The sequence below is a fragment of the Lepidochelys olivacea genome, assembly GCF_965140295.1.
Source record: "Lepidochelys olivacea isolate rLepOli2 genome assembly, chromosome: 1".
Classification (NCBI taxonomy): Eukaryota; Metazoa; Chordata; order Testudines; family Cheloniidae; genus Lepidochelys; species Lepidochelys olivacea.
The window spans coordinates 215571006-215592262 of NC_140411.1; the positions used below are offsets into that span (position 1 = coordinate 215571006).

A 21257-nucleotide genomic window follows, 5' to 3' on the forward strand; every position below is an offset into this window, starting at 1 on the left:
TCCTCCTCCTCCTCTACTAAAGAGATATTCCTTCTCCCTCAAGCACAGAATCTGCTAACATTATTCCCCATAACAGCCCCAGGGAAAAAAACTCAGTCCTGTCTGACACTAATGTAGACTTCGATGACAAACGCAGTTCTTCTGAGACAGCTTCAATGAAATTCCAGACTAGAAGGAGCCCTCTGCCCATGTGACAATGGCACTGACTTCTTCAGCAAACACTGTTCACTTGACAAAGTCACAGGAAATCACAGCCTGTTTTCAGAGGAGATTCTAGCACTATCCACAATGAACTAGAAGTTGCATTGGTAGATTCACTTACATTTATTTAGCCAGATTCTCATCTTGAACACATGCATATAAATGATGATGCTCTGGCCCATTATGTTCATTAGCTATGAGAGAAAAGAATAAACATACAGGCCTCTCGTAAGCTCTGTCTTGTCAATCCAATACCATCTCCTCTCCATCTCTGAGTAAGTTAGTCCAATGAAATAATCAGCATCCCTTGTTTTATTACGAAGAAACTCCTGACAAGGAAAGGAAGTGTGTGGTGAATCAGTGACACAAAGGAAATGTGAGAGGAAAATCTAAAGAACATCTCCTTTATCCTGCTCTTACCACTGTGTCTGTAATGGCTGTGGGAGCCAGGAACCAGGTTATCATCTGAATTGAGAGTAACTGGAGAAATGTTACCGCCTTCATTTTGCCAGTTACAATTACTTTGCAAACCAATGATCTACTCCTGTGTATAACTCTGCAATTCACACTTAAGCTCATTCCTCTTGGCAACCAAATGTCCCTTGATGTAGTTGCAACGTGGTTAATATTTGTAATGCAGACAGGATCTAACCTTTTTGTTAGTGACTGTGTGAATCCTGGGATAATTCACGTTGTTAACTAGGATATTGGGATACGATTCTAGTGCAAATTTTTCTGGCTCCTGGCTTGGATACATGAGGTTATGAGGATGGAAGGAGTTTTTCCCCACCTTGGCTTACTCCAAACAAGAAAGAGGGATGACCGCAGCCTATGCACATGAGATGAATACAGGGATTGTTTCCTCTCTGCACCCTGGGGTATGCAAATCACCCCAAGAGGAATGAGGTGGGATGGGGAGGAGGTGAGGCACTAGAGCTAGCCAGAGGTACTGTGGGGAGCAGGGTATGTCATCCCAAGGTTACATACTATAAAGTTAAATAGTTCAGTTTAATTCTCTAAAGCTTAGCTGTACTATAATGAGGTCCTTTGATGTGGTTATACTTGGAGGGCCAGATCCTCAGCTGGTTTAAATTGATGTAGCTCTGAACCCTGAGCGTAGATGAGGCTTTACAGTGAGTGTGAAACACTAGTTTACACACTGTGTGAGGTTACTTTGCCTTAGGTTACTGAATCTCCTTCATTGTTGTCAAAGGATTCACGTGCATGGTTGGATACTTGATTAATCGGAGATCAGAGAGATGTATCTCATTCCTCTGAGGCCTCTGATCAGAACCTCCACTGTGGCTGCATTTTCTCAAACTCTGAGGCCTCTCCTGGTGCTTTGCAGAATGCAGCATGTTGATAACAAAATGGTGGGTAACTGAGGTATTGGGGGGACTGGTGAGCCCAAGAAAGGATCTCTTTCTTTAGAAGAGATGCTCATAATGAAGAAGTTGGAGAATCACTGCTATACAGATGACTGTGTCTGGTATCAACAGCTTACAGAGACCCAGTGATCTGGTCATGGAAAGCTGTCTGCAGTGGGAAGGACTGATTACAAACCTGAGTATTGGAGGCTTAAGTTCAGAACCTCAAAGATTTCAATGGGAGTTAGGCACCTAAGTACATTTGAGGATCTGGGCATTCAGCATAATCTCAATTCCCACAAAGCAGTGTTTGATCTTACCAGCTCTTTTCTGTCACTGATGACAACTAGATCCGAGCTCTGTTCATCACACTCTGTTCGGCTGGAACTCCAGACCCCTTTGGCTTTAGAAAATAAGTAGTAATTCCCTCGGTGCCCCTCCCACTGTAAGGGTTTAGCTGGAGAAGGGGACATGACCACACAGAAAAACATAGAATTTTGAACAGAAATGGAGACAGTCAACTTATAAAATAAATCACAGAGAGATGAGAGGCAAAAATCTTATTTACAGCTGGGAAACTCTCTACCCTTCCAATGCCTACAGGACATCACTGGAAAGGCAGGGAAGACCAGTGGTCAGGTGGATAAATGCCAGTAAAGGATTCACTACAGGTCAGCCATAGTACAGCAGAACTATGGATGAGCCTAACTGGCTCTGAATCAGCTGCTACTCAGTCTCTTCAGTTACACACACATTAACTGCACCAGGAATCTGGTTGACTCATCTCTGAAGTTGGTCCTATGTGTTTTATTTTCAAGATGTCACATTTATATAGGTTAAATATATAGATTAGACTATGTAGGCATTAGATGTATATATTAGATGGGGTTTATTTGAATTTCTACTTGAATTAAGTTTAATACCCATGGGATCTATTGCATTAAAAATGTAACAGTTTATGTGTTACATACAATCCTACAGTAACTTTTTCAGGAGACGGACTAATGTAAACCTTGGGAATACGTTAGGAACTTCAAAAATCTGTTTGGGATAATACATATGAAGTGGGTTTCCTAGGAGGTACTTGGAAGGCCTTTGAAGCTACGACCTGGGAATAAAAACCTACTGTCTACTGATTACCTGCTTCTGGGAGAAAAAGCAAGCAGGTCTGTTTAGGCAGTCTGTCTTTTGCAGGAAATACCACAATAAAGGCATAAAACTGTTCAGCCTAAAAATATCCTGGTCGGAAAGGAAAAGAGAGAGACGTGTCTCCACCCAAGAGAGGTGAGGGCCAGGGGAACCGAAAGCCTGGAAGTGGATGTCCTTGCTGAACCCCTGAGGGGAAATACAAGCGCAGTTGCCCTACACTGTGACACTAGAACTGCACCCCAGCTGCAGACTTTGCATCCAGGTCTCAGGCCTCCCAAAGCTCATGAGTGTTTGTATCTGGAGTTTTGTGTCAGCACACTATAGAGAAAGAGACTAGATGTGATATTGGATACAGATTCATATTTCAAATACCTCCCAATACGAACAGTTTGGGGTGCTTTGGGTGAGAGGGAAGGTTTGGTTCAGGCCCATCTCTCATAGTCAATTAAATAAACATAACTGCATGGGCCAGGGGGTGAGTGGATGTGAGTGTGTGAATTTGACATCAATGGAAATGGAGGAGTATGGGTAAGGACAAAATTTGTCCCTAAGGACCAGACTCACACTTTGTGTGAACAGGTTCAACTCTCTGTGGGCTAGATATTGCTCTCATTTACAACTGTATAAATTTGAAGGAAGTCACTTACTTTCACTGAGTTAACTAGGATTTACACTAGTGTAACGGGGGTGGTGGGGGGGAAATTGTTCCATTGATTTACACATATGTATATCCATGGCAAATTTCTGCTTTGAAGGAAAAGCCTGGTTCAGTAATCTGAGCATTAAAAAGCATCTGGAAATGTGGTGGGCAAATGCTGTTTACTCACACTCATATATCTCTGAAACATCCATGTCAAATGTACTAAACTTCCAGAAATTCACTTTTGGGTTGGGAACAAGCATGACCAATTACCAGTTTATATACTTTAAAAAGAATGATAAGCACCTGAATGTAAGCATTTAAACACAAGTTCCATCTCAGCCCTCACTACAGCATCTATCTAATAGGCATGCAAACAGGGCTGGATTAACCATTTGGCTAATAAGGCTATAGCCTTAGGCCCTCCTATTTTTAGGCCCTACTGGTCAGGCATGGGGCACGGCTGGGGTGGTGGGGGAGGGCAAGCTTGCTCATGTAGCCCTGCTAGAGCACTCCTGCCAGCAGGCAAGGCAAAGCAGTCCCCTGTGGCTTGGAAGGAGCTCAGCTGCGTCTCCCCGCACTGCAGGAACACACTGCCAGGTATCTGGTTAACACTGGTGACTGGACACTCAAAATCCGGTTACCACGGGAACATGTGCCAGTTGCGGATACAGTTTGAGCAGGCATTGTCTCCCCGCCCCAGCTTCCCCCATCCCTGAGTCTCTGGAGCTCTGCTTAGCTGTCAGGGTGGGAAGAAGCTCCCTATGTCCTTCTCCTGGGCTGAGGCTGGCAGGCAGTTCCAGGATGCTGCCTCCTGCGTCCTAGTGCCTTTCACCATTATCTTCTGTGTGTGCTGGGTCCTGTTTCTGGATAACTGGTGAGTGCCGGGGCGGGTGGGCAGGGCAAGGGGGTGGCGGGGGAAAGAGGCAGTACCAGAGAGGTAGGGTGGGAAGCTTGCACGGAACCTGCACACACTCTATCCAACTCCAGCCAGAACTATTGCCCCTCCCATGTATAAGGAATGAATTCCCACATTTGTAGGAAAAACAAAACAAAACATCCCATTCTGGATACCAGTAGTTTAACAATACCTTCCACTGAGGGGCTTCAGATTTATGATGCACTGTGTTCCATACTGTATTGAACTGTACTAAAAATCAAAGAAATCTAATTTTTTTCTTTGATATATTTTTCTGTACTGGGATGCACAGGCAACAAAGTTCTTTCCTCATGCTCAGCCTAGTTCCAAAGGCCAGCGCATCTTTGTACTTTTAAGGGGTTGCAAGAGCACTGGAGGAAGCTCAACACACAATGTTGTAGGTTTCTCCCTCCCCTTTCCCTCACAGATTTTAAATCCACTTCTTAGCAGGCTATGATAGAAAGACTGGCTGAACAGGCTAAAGGCAGGTTCAGTCCATATGCTGGTTCTCTAGCAGTTCAATCCATCATGAAAGTATCTCTCATTTGATTTCTTTTGAGTTTCATCCCAAAAACTTAAAGCTAAATAAACCTGAAGTTAGTCCTCATTTTTCTGCCCCAACTCAAACTAACTTCTCTCCCAAGTGGCAAATGTTGGGTAAGCACGGAATGTGTGTGATTCTAGAACACAGGTCGATTCCTGCTGACAGTTACACCTGTGTAGCCTTGTTGACTTCAGGGAGAACAGATTTTTGTACAAGAATAGATTTTGGTCCCTTCTGCTTTTTCACACCTGGTATAAGCAGAATTTCATTCACTTTCCTCCCCTAAACTCTGAGCACTTTAAGGCAAAAAAAAAATAAGCAAGGTCTGCTTGATTTACACATGCAAACGAAACAGGAAGCTCTCCTTTCATTCTACCCAGCCCTAAACAAACACCAGGCCAGATGTAACAAGGGTGTCACTACAGCAGCCTTGGTTGGACCGTTCTTTTGAAAGATCCTGAATGGTTCTTTTAAGATGCTGATTTTCAATGAAGTCTTTTTGTTCAGGGGGGCAGAGAACACAACAGGGAATAGCTCTGTTTTGTCAATTCCTAGTCATTCAAAAACTGAAAGGCTTTAAGTTTGTTTAATGCTTGTACAGTGATTCTGAAGAGCTAACATAGTACAGAAGCACTAAATATTATGACTGGGCAACCATCTAAAGATCTGTGTCACTTCTAGCTGTTGCCTTTTTCTTGCAGAAAGCTTAAAACAAACCAATGCAAACCATACGGGTCTGGTGCACACAGAACTCATGCTTAAAAAACCTCACGTCAGAGCTGCTGATCACACATTCTAGGATAGATAATACTTAGTCCTGCCATGAGTGCAGGGGACCGGACTAGATGACCTCTTAAGGTCCCTTCCAATCCTATGATTCTATTGTATTATTCTAATTGTGGAAGAGCTTGGTGACAAATTAGCCTGATGTGATGAATCACTGGAGATTAACTACACAAACTGGATATCATCCCACAAATAATATTTGGGTTCAATGTGAAAACAGTAATTCATTTTCCTTAGCTAGTGCAACACTGGGAGGCAGCTTTCAGAGCAAGACAGCCTAAAATACGTCACCCAATGTAATTTTCCCACTGCTACTTCCTCTGCTTCAGTGGATTTTACACCTGAGTGGTTTTCTTTTACATAACAAAAGCTGGCTGCCTCCCAGACTGCAGACAGAGTGAGACAGGGTATGTGGTGTAGAGTCCATAGCTTGCAGGAAACACCTACAGGGCTTGACTTTGCGCTGTGTCATATGGAGAGCTGAGGGTAGAAGCACAAGGTTGGAAGAGTTGAGCAGGATGGGGCAAGTTGCAGTGTTCGTCCTCCTACAGATGAGCACTTCATTACCTAGGAGGAAGGAGGCCTAAGAGAAGGACAGCGTAGCATCCCTCATGCTCCCTCTGACTCAGCAGTAACTGTTTGAAGAATTGAGTGTAGTGAGAGTAGAATAAAGTTATTAATTTTACATAAATAAATAATATGTAAATATGTATGTACATAAATGTTTGATGACTTCATTATTTCTTTGCAATATGTAATTCCTACTTAGGCCCTTCCCTCCCATTAGCCTTGGGCCCCTCATAACCTTAAACTATCCCTGCGTACAAAGGTCCATCTTCATGGACCTTAATTCAATTAATCTTCATTTACATCGGTGTAAGGGGAGAGGTCCTCACCATGTATGTATAGCTGAATACAGACATGTCTGTATATTTCAACACAATACTTAATCTGCCCATCTAGTCACCTATATGCCTAAAATATTGTAATGTGCCCAGCACTGTAGCTCCATATCCATCCTGCAAGTCCCCTAAGGGCAGAGAAAGTATCCCACAGGAACCATCAGAAGTAACTATCCAACGTCAAGAAATTCTAGAGATGGCCTGAATAGCAGGTTTGGATTTAGCATTTAAAGCTGTTTAGGGCTTGGCAGTGCCAAAACCTACTGAACTGTCCTTGGGAGATTTTGATCCCTAGTGAAAGAAATGTCCTGATATTAGCTAAAATGGACAAATTTCTGCCATCTAGAATGGTGGAAATCTTCCAAGAACAGATATTCTCATGGTATTTTAGTCATTTTAAGGCTGCATCCAAATTGGATCTGGAAAATAGGCCCCTTTAGGGTTTGGATTCAATCAAAAACAAAACTATAGGGTCAAATTTGGATCAGGATATTTGAACCTTATTCTCCACCAAACTTTAGAAAAGAGGGGCTAGATATGAGGTTCTGCTTTAGGCCCTCCTCTACTTTTATCAAACTGATATCTTAAATGGGATTATAAATTCCACAGGCGTACCTGTTCTGTCACGAGCTGTAGTTGTGATTGTGCCGGTATCAGGTTGTGTCTTAGGCAGGCCTGGGGTAGTCTGTACAACTGAAAAGAAAATCCAATTCCACTCTGAGCAATTCAATTCAAAGTTGGAATCATTTTTAGGAACAGTATCACTGTACATTAGAGCTGGTTGAGCAGTTAAAAAAAGCTACATGGATAAAACTAGCATGTTAATTTTCCTATATATATTAATTAATTACCATTATATTATATTATATATCCTGTTTAAAAAGTTCCTGCCAATCAGGCAGCAGAAACAATACCATGTGATTCAGACAAACAGCCACAAATTTGTTCATCCAAACACTTTGGCAATATTCACGAATAACAATTCACTGACTAAAATTGGGGATGAATTGATAATGCATAGTACTGATTGAATACCAGGGGAGATTATTTGTCAATATTTCACAAAAGCTAGGAATAAATTTTTCAAAAGTACCTCAGTGATTTAGGAGCCTAAGTCCCATTTTAAAAAGTACCTAAGGGATTGTTTAAATGGAGGCACTCAGAAAGTTAATCTTAGGCCATGTCTACACTACGAAATTAGGTTGAATTTATAGAAGTTGGTTTTGTAGAAAGTGTTTTTATACAGTCGATTGTGTGTGTCCCCACACAAATGCTCTAAGTGCATGTAGTCGGCGGAGTGTGTCCACAGTACCGAGGCAACCATCGACTTCTGGAGCATTGCACTGTGGGTAGCTATCCCACAGTTCCCGCAGTCTCCGCCACCCATTTGAATTCTGGGTAGAAATCCCAGTGTCTGATGGGGCTAAAACATTGTTGCGGGTGGTTCTGGGTACATGTCGTCAGCCCCCCCCCCCTTCCCTCCCTCCATGAAAGCAACGGCAGAGAATCGTTTCGCGCCTTTTTTCTTGAGTTACCTGTGCAGACGCCATACCACGGCAAGCATGGAGCCCGCTCAGGTAACCATCACCATATGTCTCCTGGGTGCTGGCAGACGCGGTACGGCATTGCTACACAGCAGCAGCTCATTGCCTTTTGGCAGCAGAGAGTGCAGTATGACTGGTAGCCATTGTTGCCGTACTCCAGGGTGCTCTTTTAGCAGACCTCGGTGAGGTCGGTCGGGGCGCCTGGGCAAACATGGGAGTGACTCAGCCAGGTCATTTCCCTTTTAAGTTTCGTCTCATGGCAATTCAGTCCCGCCGGCAGTCCTACTACACTGTCTTCTGCCAAGCACCCAGGAGATGACGATGGCCAGCAGTCATACTTGCACCGTCTGCTGCCAGCAAGATGTATAAAGATAGATTAACTGATCAAAACAAGAAATAGACCAGATTTGTTTTGTATTCATTTTCTCCTCCCTTCCTCCCTCCCTCCATGAAATCAACAGCCTGCTAAACCCCGGGTTTTGAGTTCTATCCTTGAGGGGCCATTCTGTTTCTCCTTGATTCAAAGCTACTCATGTTGTTGATTTTAATTCCCTGTAAGCCAACGCTGTAGGCCATGTTGTCAGTCACCCCTCCCTCCGTCAGAGCAATGGCAGACGATTGTTTTGCGCCCTTTTCCTGGATTGCCCGAGCAGACACCATAGCACAACAAGCATGGAGCCCGTTCAGCTCACCGCAGCAGTTATGACCATTGTAAACATCTCGCGCATTATCGTGCAGTTTATGCAGAACCAGCACCTGAAAAACCAGGCGAGGAGGTGAGGGAAGCGCAGTGATGAGGACATGAACACAGATTTCTCTAAAACCACGGTCCCCAGCAATTTGGAGATCATGGTGTTATTGGGGAAGGCTCATGCCATGGAACACCGATTCTGGGCCCGGGAAACAAGGACAGAGTGGTGGGACCACACAGTGTTGCAGTTTTGGGATGATTCCCAGTGGCTGCGAAACTTTCGCAGGCATAAGGGCACTTTCATGGAACTTTGTGACTTGCTCTCCCCTGCCCTGAAGCACAAGAATACCAAGATGAGAGCAACCCTCACCGTTAAGGAGTGGCAATAGCCCTGTAGAAGCTTGCAACGCCAGACAGCTACCGGTCAGTCGGGAATCAATTTGGAGTGGGCAAATCTACTGTGGAGGCTGCTGTGATGCAAGTAGCCAACGCAGTCATTGAGCTACTGCTATCAAAGGTAGTGACTCTGGGAAATGTGCAGGTCATAGTGGATGGCTTTGCTGCAATGGGATTCCCTAACTGTGGTGGGGCTATAGACGGAACGCATATCCCTATCTTGGCACCGGACCACCAGGGCAGCCAGTACGTAAACCACAAGGGGTACTTTTCAGTGGTGCTGCAAGCACTGGTGGATCACAAGGGACGTTTCACCAACATCAATGTGGGATGGCCGGGAAAGGTTCATGACGCTCGCATCTTCAGGAACTCTGGTCTGTTTAAACAACTGGAGGAAGGGATTTACTTCCCAGACCAGAAAATAACCTTTGGGGATGTTGAAATGCCTATAGTTATCTTTGGGGACCCAGCCTACCCCTTAATGCCCTGGCTCATGAAGCCATGCACGGGCACCCTGAACAGTAGTCAGGAGCTGTTCAACTATAGGCTGACCAAGTGCAGAATGGTGGTAGAGTGTGCATTTGGATGTTTAAAAGCATGCTAGCACAGTTTACTGACTTGCTCAGGCCCCAGCAAAACCAATATTCCCATTATTATTACTGCTTGCTGTGTGCTCCACAATCTCTGTGAGAGTAAGAGAGAGACGTTTATGGCGGGGTGGGAGGTTGAGGCAAATCGCCTGGCCTCTGAATACGTGCAGCCAGACACCAGGGCGGTTAGAAGAGCACAGCAGGAAGCGGTGCACATCAGAGAAGCTTTGAAAACCAGTTTCATGACTGTCCAGGATACTGTGTGACACTTCTGTTTGTTTCTCCTTGATGAAAATCCACCCCCTTGGTTGACTCTAAATTTTCTGTAAGCCACCCGTCCTCCCCTCTTTGATCACAGCTTGCTCGCAAAGGAAATAAAGTCACTATCATTTAAAAAACATGTATTCTTTATTAATTGATTAAAAAAATAGGGAGATAACCCACAAGGTAGCCCGGGTGGGGTGTGAGAGGAGGGAAGGAAAAGGTCACTTTAAAACTTCCTGAATGCCAGCCTTCTGTTGCTTGGGCTGTCCACTGGGGTGGAGTGGTTGGGTGCCCGAAGCCTCCCCTCCCGGCCCCGCGTTCTTGGGCGTCCGGGTGAGGAGGCTATGGAACTTGGGGAGGAGGGAGGGCGGTTAAGCAGCGGCTGCAGCGGCAGTCTGTGAGCCTGCTGCCATTCATGAACCTCCACCCGACGCCAGAGCATGTCTGTTTGATCCCGCAGTAGCCCCAGCGTTGCCTCATGCCTCCTCTGATCTTCCTGCTGTCACTTCTCCTCATGTTCATTGGCCACTGTCCTGTACTGCGCTATTGTGTCCCTCCACACATTCTGCTGAGCTCTGTCAGTGCCGGACGACTGCATGAGCTCAGAGAACATTTCATCACACATGTGCTTTTTTTCACCGCCTTATCTGAGATAGCTTTTGGGACAGAGGAGGGAGGCTTGAAACATTTGCAGTTGCGGGAAGAAAAAAAGGGAGTGAAGTATTTAAAAAGATCCATTTTACAGAACAATGGCTATACTCTCACGGTGAACAACACTATTCATATTACATGGCACATGTGATTTTGGTACAAGGTAGCATTTTGCATCTTATATTGAGTGCCTGCGGCTTTGGTGTTAGAGATCACACATGCAGTGCTGGGCAACAGAATTTGGCTTGCAGGCGGCCATGGTAAGCCATAGTCTTTCGGCTTCTGCAACCTTCATAACAACAGCCCCCTCCTTTCCCATACCAAGTAAAGCCCGTTGAGTTGGCCATTTAGTGCTGCGGTTTTCATGTTAACGTGCAGCAGCAGAAACCAAACTAACCTCGCCCCCACCATCCAATTCTCTGGGATGATCGCTTTACCCTTCCCCCTACCTCCTGGCTTCTAGCAGGGAAGATCCCTGCTAGCCAAACATGAACATCTCAGCGCCAATGACACCCCCCCTCAACCCCCCCCACTGCATGGCTAACTGCGGGGAGGATTTCTTTTCAGCCACAGGCAAACAGCCCAGTAGGAACGGCCACCTCTGAATGTCCCCTTAATTAAATTCCCCTATTTCAACCAGGTTACCATGAACGATATCACTCTCCTGAGGATAACACAGAGAGATAAAGAACGGATGTTGCTTGAATGCCAGCAAACACCGGGACCATATGCTGCCAGGCTTTGTCATGCAATGATACCAGATTACTTGCTACTTGCATGGCATGGTAAAGTGTCCTACCATGGAGGATGGAATAAGGCTGCTCTCCCCAGAAACCTTCTGCAAAGGCTTTTAGAGTACCTCCAGGAGAGCTTCATGGAGATGTCCCTGGAAGATTTCGGCTCCATCCCCAGGCACGTTAACAGACTTTTCCAGTAGCTGTACTGGCCACGAATGCATCCCAAGTCCTCAGGGATTTTTAATCATTAAAAAACACTTGCTTTTATAACATGTATTATATTTAAAAAGGTACACTCACCAGAGGTCCCTTCTCCGGCTTCGTTGGGTTGGGAGGGTATTTCAGTCAGGGTGATAAAAAGATCCTAGCTGCTGGGGAGAATGGTGTGTTGTGTGCTCTCCTCAAGCTCGTCCTCCTCCTCCTCATCTTCCCCGTCCGCAAAATCCTCAGGCATGGCGGAGAGTACCCCATCATCGGAGTCCACGGACAGGGGTGGGGTAGTGGTGGCAGCCCCCTCTTGTATGCAGCTCAGCGTAGAAGCAGCATGTCTGGGGCTCTGTCCTGGAGTGTATGTTTGATTCTTTGGTTTTCTGGTATGCTTGTCTGAGCTCCTTAAGTTTCACACAGCACTGTGTTGCGTCCCTGCTGTAGCTTCTGTCCCTCATGGCCTCGGAGATTTTTTGAAATGTTTTGGCATTTCGTCTTTTGCAACGTAGTTCTGATAGCATGGATTCCTCTCCCCATACAGCGATCAGATCCAGTACCTCCCGTTTGGTCCATGCTGGAGCTCTTTTTTGATTCAGGGACTGCATGGTCACCTGTGCTGATGAGCTCGCCTGGCCAAACAGGAAGTGAGATTGAAAAGTTCCCGGGGCTTTTACTGTACACTTGGCCAGTGCATCCGAGTTCAGAGTGCTGTCCACAGTGGTCACAATGGTGCACTGTGGGATAGCTCCCGGAGGCCAATACCTTTGAATTGCATCCACACTAATTCGAAACGGCCATGTCGATTTCAGCGTTAATCCCCTCGTTGGGGAGGAGTACAGAAATCTGTTTTAAGAGCCCTTTGTTGAAAAAATGGCTTCGTTGTGTGGACGTGTGCAGGGTTAATTCGATTTAATGCTGCTAAACTCAACATAAACTCATAGTGTAGACCAGGCCTTAGGGTAAACTACAAATATCTGTACCTGGAACAAATGTTTGGGGAGGTCAGCACTAGCCTTTACAACTGTATTAACTACCTTGCGTAATTGGCAATCACTTAACAGAAGTTAAAATCTCGGGTAGACAAACCTTTAGTTTAGAAGGCATCCCAGCTCCTGTGGAAAGACACTGGCTTGGCCATTAGGACTTATCTACATGGGAGATTTATACTGGTTTAAGATGAAGTGTGAATTTAAATCAATATATTTAAATCCCTGGGTGGACAGTTTTATTCAGAATTAAGGTGGCCTTACTTCAACTTATTTTATTCACTTTCAAAGTTCTGCAGCCTGGGTTTAAGCTCCTATCTTCATGGCCTTGCCTACACTTGCGGCAGTGTGTACAGTACATGCAGCTGTGAAAGACTCTGGATGGAGGGAGGCAGCGGGGAAAGGCTCATTCCCCACTGCCTCCCCCATCAGAGCCTTTCCCCACTTCCCCCCACCAGAGGCTTTCACTGTCGCATGCAGCTACATGCCAAACTGTGGAAATAGCCTGTCTTTCACTGTGGCATGTAGCTACACATACCCTACACACCACCACAAGTGCAGACAAGGTCTATAAGAGGGGCAGGGCATAGCATCTCATCAGCATCTCACATTGGCTATTTTAGGCAACTCCTCACCTAGTGTGCTGGCTTTTGTGAATCACATTCCAAGGAACCTATCTCTCCTCATTCATTGTATAGGGAGCCTAGATGCCTAACTCAAGCTGTGTGGATTGCAGTGTTGTTCCTGTGATTTTCTAGATGCTTAAAAGATAGGTGTTGTGATGGATCTCACCATCTACATCCTTTTGTGAATCTAGGTCTTGGGCGCTTCTGAACATTTTACCTTAGGGCTGTAGTTCAACTCATCCCTCTTGGAGCCCCTTCAAACTCACAACCTCATGAAGTTTTCGAAGTGGTGTATCATTTATTTCAATGAAAGTATCAGACATGTATATCTGTGAGGAAATGCTCATATGAGGAAGGATGATTTTGTGATTAAAACACATTGGTCTAAATTCAGTACCTGGCCACCGAGTGTGAACAGTGGGTGCTCAGCACTTTTGAAAACCAGGCAGATATCTAAATATGGATTTAGGAGCCTCACTTTAGGCTCCTAGTATTGAAAACCATCGCCAAAAATCTGGGCTTGATCTTTCTGAGCCTCCCCATCTGTATAATTAGATTAATGATATTTGCCAACCTGAAAAGGTGTGTTGTGTGGATAAATTCATTAATGTTTGTGAGGTTCTCAGATACTACAAAAATGAGAGCCTCATCTAGACAGATATTTGATCACAAACGCACATTCAGAATACATGTGGTTAGGAGACCATTTTAAGTCCAAATACTGAATCTTAGCATCAGTTACTGTGCAAATAATCCATAGATAGTCATTTGTCTGAACAACTTGAGTATATTAGATACAAAAAGTGAAGCTAACCCTTTTAAGGTACTTCTGTGGCCCCTATTACCATAATATTTGAGCATCTCATAATTGATCTGTGAGGTATGGAAGTACAATAATATGCATTTTATACGTGAGAAACTGAGACTAAGTGACTTCCCCAAGGTTGCACAGGAGGCTGTGGCAGAGCAAGGACATGAATTTGGATCTCCCAAGTCCGAGGCTAGCATCTTAACCATTGGGACATCCTTCTTCTCTAATACACTCTCAAATTTAAGGATTTAACCACAGTTGGGAAATTCAGAGTTAAAGCGGTCCATGAAATTCTGCCCCCTTGCTATTATATTGGTCCAATAATACAATGATATGCCAAGGAATTGCATTTTTTTCTACAATATCAGGTACATATGTGGCAGTGGGATTATCACTAGAGTTGTAGTTGTCAATTAATCTCTTTGTGCCTCAGTTCCCCAGCAGTTAAATGGGGCTTATGATACTTATCCTGTGGTTTCTATTTAGACAGTACATTCTTCAGGGCAGGCAGGAACTTTTACCATGTAATTGTACAGGGCCAGTTCTAGGGGCAGTTGAGCAGGGCACCAGTTTCCAGGGGCAATGAGCAACTGGGCTTTTTTTTTTAGAAGGCCATTTTTGCTCCACTCTGATTTTTTTTTCACTTGGCTGTTGTGAGCACGGGTGCTCCTTGCCCAGTACAATAGGCCCACAAACTCAGGTAGGCCCTCTAGTTTCAGTAATAACAATATGAGCATTCAACAGAAACAAAGAGAACACCCCCTTTGCTCAACAGAATTTCATAGAGAACCCCAGCATCTTACCTGTTATGCTCTCCTCAGTTGTGGAATTGAGGGTCCCTTGAGAGCCCGGCATGGGGAAGATCTGTGGAACTGAACACAAGCCCAGATGTTGTTCTCCTGGAGATGAGCCTTAATGCTGCCTATACAACATTTGGTTAATAGCAGTTGTTTGGAAAGGGTGTTCATAGCCCATGACACAACCGCATGCCCAGGGAGCTATCATCAGCCTGGAATAGGGGTGAGGGAGATTACAGCATAAAGCTAATGGGAGCACTAATATCTCTGGTATTCCTGCCAGTAACAACACTAACCAACACTGGTATAGGGACAGGCTACAGTACAGACACAAACAAAGGATAAATGGTTATACAGAACCCTAAATACAGACAGAGTGCAATGAATCATGACTATGGATCTGAAATTAGCTTGCCATAAATGTCCATAGAACAAAGCTTGATTGTCGCACATGTTTTTGTATAGCATGTAACACAATGAGGTCCTGGCCCTTGACTTGCGCTCCTAGGCACTCCGGTAACACAAATAATGATAACATATGTTTGTAAAAAGTAAGCAAGAAGGGGTGCAAACATGGGCAAAGAAAAATTCTCTACAGAAATCAGCCATGTTTGTGAATAATTTGTTGGTCAAATCTAATTCCCAGAATAAGTGACTTTCCATATTCCAGACATATCTTGTCCATAGCAAAAAAACCCTAGGAATACTCCTGGCTGTGTGGGAATCATTTCACTTCCCTATCCCCAGAAGAGGACTGGGTCTGCACTGATGTTTCAAGCCCTATATGCCCACAGGATGGGTCACTCCCTTTGCTTCACCAAGACAAATGTTGTAACATGCTTTACAAACTGCTGTCATGCCCTATTTCTCCCCCTGCCACAGAAACAAACAGAGATACAAGGTGGGTGAGGTAATATCTTTTATTGGACCAACTTCTTTTGGTGAGAGAGATCTTTTATGAAGATCTCTGTGTGGCTTGAAAACTTGGCTCTCTCACCAACAGAAGTTGGTCCAATAACAGATATTACCTCACCCACCTTGTCTCTCCAATATCCTGGGAAAAACACAGCTACACCGAATACAGAAACAAATGCCATTACTCCTAAGGGCATTCTGCACCAAAATATTTAAAATTCTGCACACAATATTTTAAAATTCTGACAATTTTATTTATCAAATAAATGTGGAGGCCCCAGCATGGCATTGGGGAGCACAGGTCATGGACTGCACAGAGGTGGGAGATCACTGTGTAGCTCCCCCCTGGGACACAGACTCAGCGGTGAGGCTGCACCCAACCTTGACACAGTGCAAGGACCGGGCCTGTCCCAGAAACACCGCAGGGCCCTGCCCCTCCATGCCAGGTTCACCAAGGCAAGGCAGGATCCAAGTGTGAAGGGGCTTAATGTGGGGGATCCGGTTGTGGGTTGAGAGGGTTATGTGTGTGGGGCAATCTGGGTGCTGGCGGCTCAGTGGGGGATCTGGTTGTGGTGGGGATCTGGATGCACAGGGGCTTGTTGGGGGCTTCTGGGTGAAACAGTAATGGGATTCTGGAGGGGGGTGAAGGTGGTTGGGGCTCAGTTGAACGGGTGTGGGGGAATAGAGTTCAGCAAGGGGTCTGGGTGTGGGGGGCTTCAGATGCTGGGGGACTGGGGCTCAGTGGGGTGGGGACCCATGTGTAGCTGGTTGGGGCTCAGTGGGGTGTGGATCTGTGTGCATGTGGCTCATCGGGGTGGTCCAGGTGCAGGGGGAGTGGGGTTCATGGTGGGGATTCTGAGTGCGGGGGGTGAGGCTCCGTGGGAGGGTCTGGGTATGAGCAGCTCCCTGTACTGGAATCCCTCCCCCTGCAGCAGAGGAGCAATGGGTGCAGGAAGCGGTGGGAGGGGAATTTTGTAGAGCTTCCTGCACCCATTGTTCCTCTGCTGCAGGGAGAGAAATCTGGGAGTGGGTATGAACCAGCCCCAGATGCCGTGCAGAGGCAGAGGAAGTCCCATCCTCCCCAGCCCAGCCAGGACTAGCAGCTGAGCCCAGCACAGGGTAGGAACTACCAGCCGGGTCTTCCCCAGTCCTGCCTCCTGCCCCACAGTGATTTACCTCTCTGCTGGCTGTGCTGGGCACCCAAAACATACTGCTGGGGAGGTTGCATGACTGCTCTTGTGGCTTCCCTTTGCTTCCCTATCTGAAAGTCATTTTTCTGAGGGAAAGCAAAGAAATCGGGGGGGGGGGTCATAAATTATGTGAATTTGTGGTGGCACAGAATTCCCCCAGGAGTAAAATGCTCAGTTTTTCTCTATACCTCTGTGACCCAGGCAGAAACTGTCAGCTATCAGAGAAAGAGGAAACTCCAGCTGTGAGATCACTCAGTGCAACTAGGAGTAAAAAAATTCCCTTAGCTAAAACAATTACTCCTTGGAAAACAAATTCTTCCCTTCCCCACTATGAATCCTTTCTATCCAGGGCACATATCTGGTGGGTTGTGATCCATTTCTCACTTCACAGAGACCAGGAATTCTGCAGGGAAAGCATCAGGAATCACTCAAAAGTGACTCTGTTTGGCCATTCTTGGAGAAGTGTTGGTGGCCATTGGAAAACATTTCACTCAGGTTTCCTAAGTGAATGTGAGCAAGAGGGTCTTATACTAAGGGGACAGGGAAACACAAATATAACAATCCTAAATTAAGACTAGTAATAGAGAAAGGAGAAGAGATGTATTATGACATGGGAGATGGAGGCTGAAGTTACACATGAAATTGTATTACCAAGTGCAGCTTCACCAGTTAATTAATCTAAAAGTTTGCTATTACCCTTCTGGGTTTAGATCCCAGGGGACAGCAGCCTGACACAAGTACTTTACTATGATACTCTTTACAATTTAATATGTAAACTATCTAAAAAGATCACACACCATTGTGCAGTCACCGGTTCAGTTCTTTTTCACTCCCAAGGTACATTAAAGTGCACATTATGAATGGCTTACTCATACAAAGTAGCAGAGGGGTAGCCATGTTAGTCTGTATCCACAAAAACAATGAGGAGTCCGGTGGCTCCTTAAAGACTAACAGATTTATTTGGGCATAAACTTTCGTGGGTAAAAAAACCCACTTCTTCAGGTGCATGGAGTGAAAATTACAGATGCAGGCATAAATATACTGACACATGAAGAGAAGGGAGTTACCTTACAAGTGGAGAACCAGTGTGAACAAGGCCAATTCAGTCAGGGTGGATGTGGTCCACTCCCAATAATTGATGAGGAGGTGTCAATACCCAGAGGGGGAAAATTGCTTTTATAGAGCCAGCCATGCCCAGTCCCTATTCAGACCCAAATTTATGGTGTTAAATTTGCAAATGAATTGTAGATCTGCAATTTCTCTTTGAAGTCTGTTTTTGAAGAAAGTTTTTTTGTTGAAGGATGGCTACTTTTAAATCTGTTATTGAATGTCCAGGGAGATTGAGGTGTTCTCCTATTGGCTTTTGTATGTTACCATTCCTGATGTCTGATTTGTGTCCGTTTATTCTTTTACTCATACAAAGTCATGCAGCAAAGAGGAGTTTTTGGGTTACCTCAGGATGCTGCTCAGCTCTTCAGCGAGCCACAGAGAAGTGTTCCTAGGACACATCACCGCTGCCTAGATCCAATCCCAGCACCATTCTTGGGGGTATTTTGTGCCTAGTTTGGTTTGTGTGAGATGCTAAGATTCACTGTAATATCCCACACTAGACAACACACACTTGAAAGTATCAGCCGCTATAAGAAAAGTGCTATAAAATCAATAAATAATAACTCAAAATTACAAATGCACAGCGATACTCACAATAGATGAGAAACAGAGCTGTCCCTACTAGTTTAATGGGCAGGATGACTAATCCAGGAATGACCAGTTGCAAGTTCATCTTGCCCCTGTGGAATGATCTGAAAGGTTTAGAACATCCTTGCTTAATGTACACTGGCACTTCTCAACACATGACAGAATGGGTCAAATTTCAAACTAAACCATGAGAATTTAGACAGTCAAAATGGTGTTTATCAATTACATTGCATTACTTGTGAAGAAAGTTTTTACTAAATTTTAGTAACATAACTGAATAGGTATCTAATAATAGTTCTTGAATTTCAACAGATATGAAAAGCTCCCCACTGTTCAGTTCCTGGTTGGTAAATGATGGTATATCAGACTAGATGGGCCTGTAGCACCATAGCCTCACTTGTATAAATCAGCATAGCTCCACTGAAATCCATGGAGCTGCACCAATCTATGCCAGCTGAGGATCTTGTCAATAGTGTGTCTCCCAATAAGGCAGGTAGCTAGATAGCTAGACAGTATATGTTCTGAGGACCCTGGAGCTAAATGCATGGCTGTATTGCCAGAGGGGCTTCGGCTTCCTCAGCCGTGGGGTGCTGTTCCAAGAAGAAGGACTGCTTAGCATAGATGGGGTCCACCTATCAAGGAAGGGGAAGAGTATCTTTTGATACAGACTGGCTAGGCAGGCTTTAAACTAGGTTTAATGGGGGAAGGAGATAAAAGGCCATAGGTAAGTCCAGAACATGGAGATCTGGGTGAAGGGTCAGAATATGGGGGGAACATGGGCAATCACAGTGGGGACAAAGGAGAGACCAGAGGGAATACAGAGGGGAAATTTAATGAACATCTTAGATGTCTGCATTCTAGTGCAAGAAGAATGGGGAATACACAGGAAGAACTAGAAATACTAGTGACAAAACACAATTACAACATAATTGGCATCATGGGTTCATTCACATGACTGGAATACTGCCTAGTGTAATAAGGATTGAGATTTAGATTATGCACTTATTTTTATTTTCTTTGGAGACCATCTCTGCCCTTTTATGCCTACCACGAATAATCACTTAAAATCTATCTGTAGTTAATAAACCTGTTTTATGATTTACCTTGAAGTGCTTGGGAAACCTCAGCTCAGGAACAAAGACTGTTGCATATCCTCTCCACATTGAGGGAGGGGTGGACTGGGTAATAAACGTACACTAGTCAGGCTTCTGACCAGTGCAAGACAGTACAGCTCAGGGTTGCATGGTTAGGAGCTGAGGGAACTGGCTGGAGCCCCTCTATTGTTAGTTAATGAGTGTCTGGGAAAAGCATTCATGTAACTCAGTTGGATGTATCCCTGCCTGTGGATGTCTGTGTAAGCGCAGTACCTATCAGAGGTTTGCAGCTTGTCACAGCAGTACAGTGTGAGAGGGAGCCCAGGTTGGTGAGCTCAGCAGTACTCCAGTTCCAGGTTGTATCTTGGGAACTCATCACAGATACCAAGCTGGGTGGGGTAGCAAGCACTTTGGAGAACAGGATTAGAATTCAAAATCTTAACAAACTGGAGAAATGGTCTGAAATAAATAGGATGAAATTCAATAAGGACAAATGCAAAGTACTGTACTTAGGAAGGAATAATCAATTGCACAAATACAAAATGGGAAATGACTGCCTAAGAAGGAGTACTGCAGAAAAGGATCTGGGGGTTATAGTGGATCACAAATGAAATAGGAGTCAAAAATGTAACACTGTTGCAAAAAAAGCAAACATCATTCTGGGATGTATTAGCAGGAGTATTGTAAGCAAGATGTGAGAAGTAATTCTTACACTCTGCTCATCACTGGTAAGGCCTCAACTGGAGTACTGTATCCAGTTCAGAGCATGACACTTCAGGAAAGATGTGGACAAATTGGAGAGAGTCCAGAGGAGAACAAAATACATAATTAAAGGTCTAGAAAACATGACCTATGAGGAAAAATTCTAAAAGTTGGGTTTGTTTACTCTGGAAAAGAGAAGACTGAGGGGGGGACATGATAACAGGCTTCAAGTATGTAAAAGGCTGTTAGAAAAAAGAGCATGATATCTACTGAGGAGAGGACAAGAAGTAATGGGCTTAAATTGTAGCAATGGAGATTTAGGTTAGACATTAGGAAAAACTTCTTAATTGTAAGGGTAGCTAAGCACTCGAACAAATTACTTAGGGAACTTGTGGAATCCCCATCAATGAAGCTTTATCAGAACAGATTAGACAAACACCTCAGTGATAGTCTAGATAATACTTAGGCCTGTCTCCGGGCAGGTGATTGGACTAGATGACCTATCAAGGTCCCTGCCTGTCCTGTACCTCTATGATGTCAGCTCCTATGTTCAGGAATGTGCTGGGTATGCCAACATTATATTTTTAAAAATCAGTTATTTAACACCTATGCAAATAATTAAATCCTTCTTTAGACACCAGTCCTTGTCTTGAACTCAATCGCCCATTTGACAATGCATTGTAATTTTACTAGTCAAAGCCCACCTCCAGGCCAGCCAATGAATACAAAAGATCGCAGGAGAAAGATACACAAAGAAATTCTGTTTTGGTTGGGGAATTGGGCTCCTTTTCTTACTAATCCTATTCAGTATTATAGTAGCAGCCAAGCACATCTATCATTCAGAGGATAA

The 21257-nt window shown here is 44.6% G+C and overlaps 1 protein-coding gene across 10 annotated transcripts in view; it reads right to left on the bottom strand.

Annotated features, from left to right (window-relative positions):
* Positions 1-21257, bottom strand: part of LOC311514822 (C-type lectin domain family 5 member A-like) — a 28147-nt gene that overhangs the window by 361 nt on the left and 6529 nt on the right. For 3 of the 10 annotated variants that reach the window (XM_084617528.1, XM_084617524.1, XM_084617521.1), the window contains exons 2-6: positions 18618-18715; positions 14815-14883; positions 7124-7201; positions 1889-2025; positions 421-530 (exon numbers count right to left, since the gene is read on the bottom strand). In XM_084617528.1, the coding sequence (XP_084473654.1) occupies positions 421-530; positions 1889-2025; positions 7124-7201; positions 14815-14883; positions 18618-18696 (473 nt within the window). In that variant the 5' untranslated portion in view covers positions 18697-18715. Of the gene's footprint in view, positions 1-420; positions 531-1888; positions 2026-7123; positions 7202-14814; positions 14884-18617; positions 18716-19978; positions 20165-21257 lie in introns of those variants that run through there. The other 7 variants (XM_084617527.1, XM_084617525.1, XM_084617529.1 and 4 more) reach the window with 5 other exon arrangements.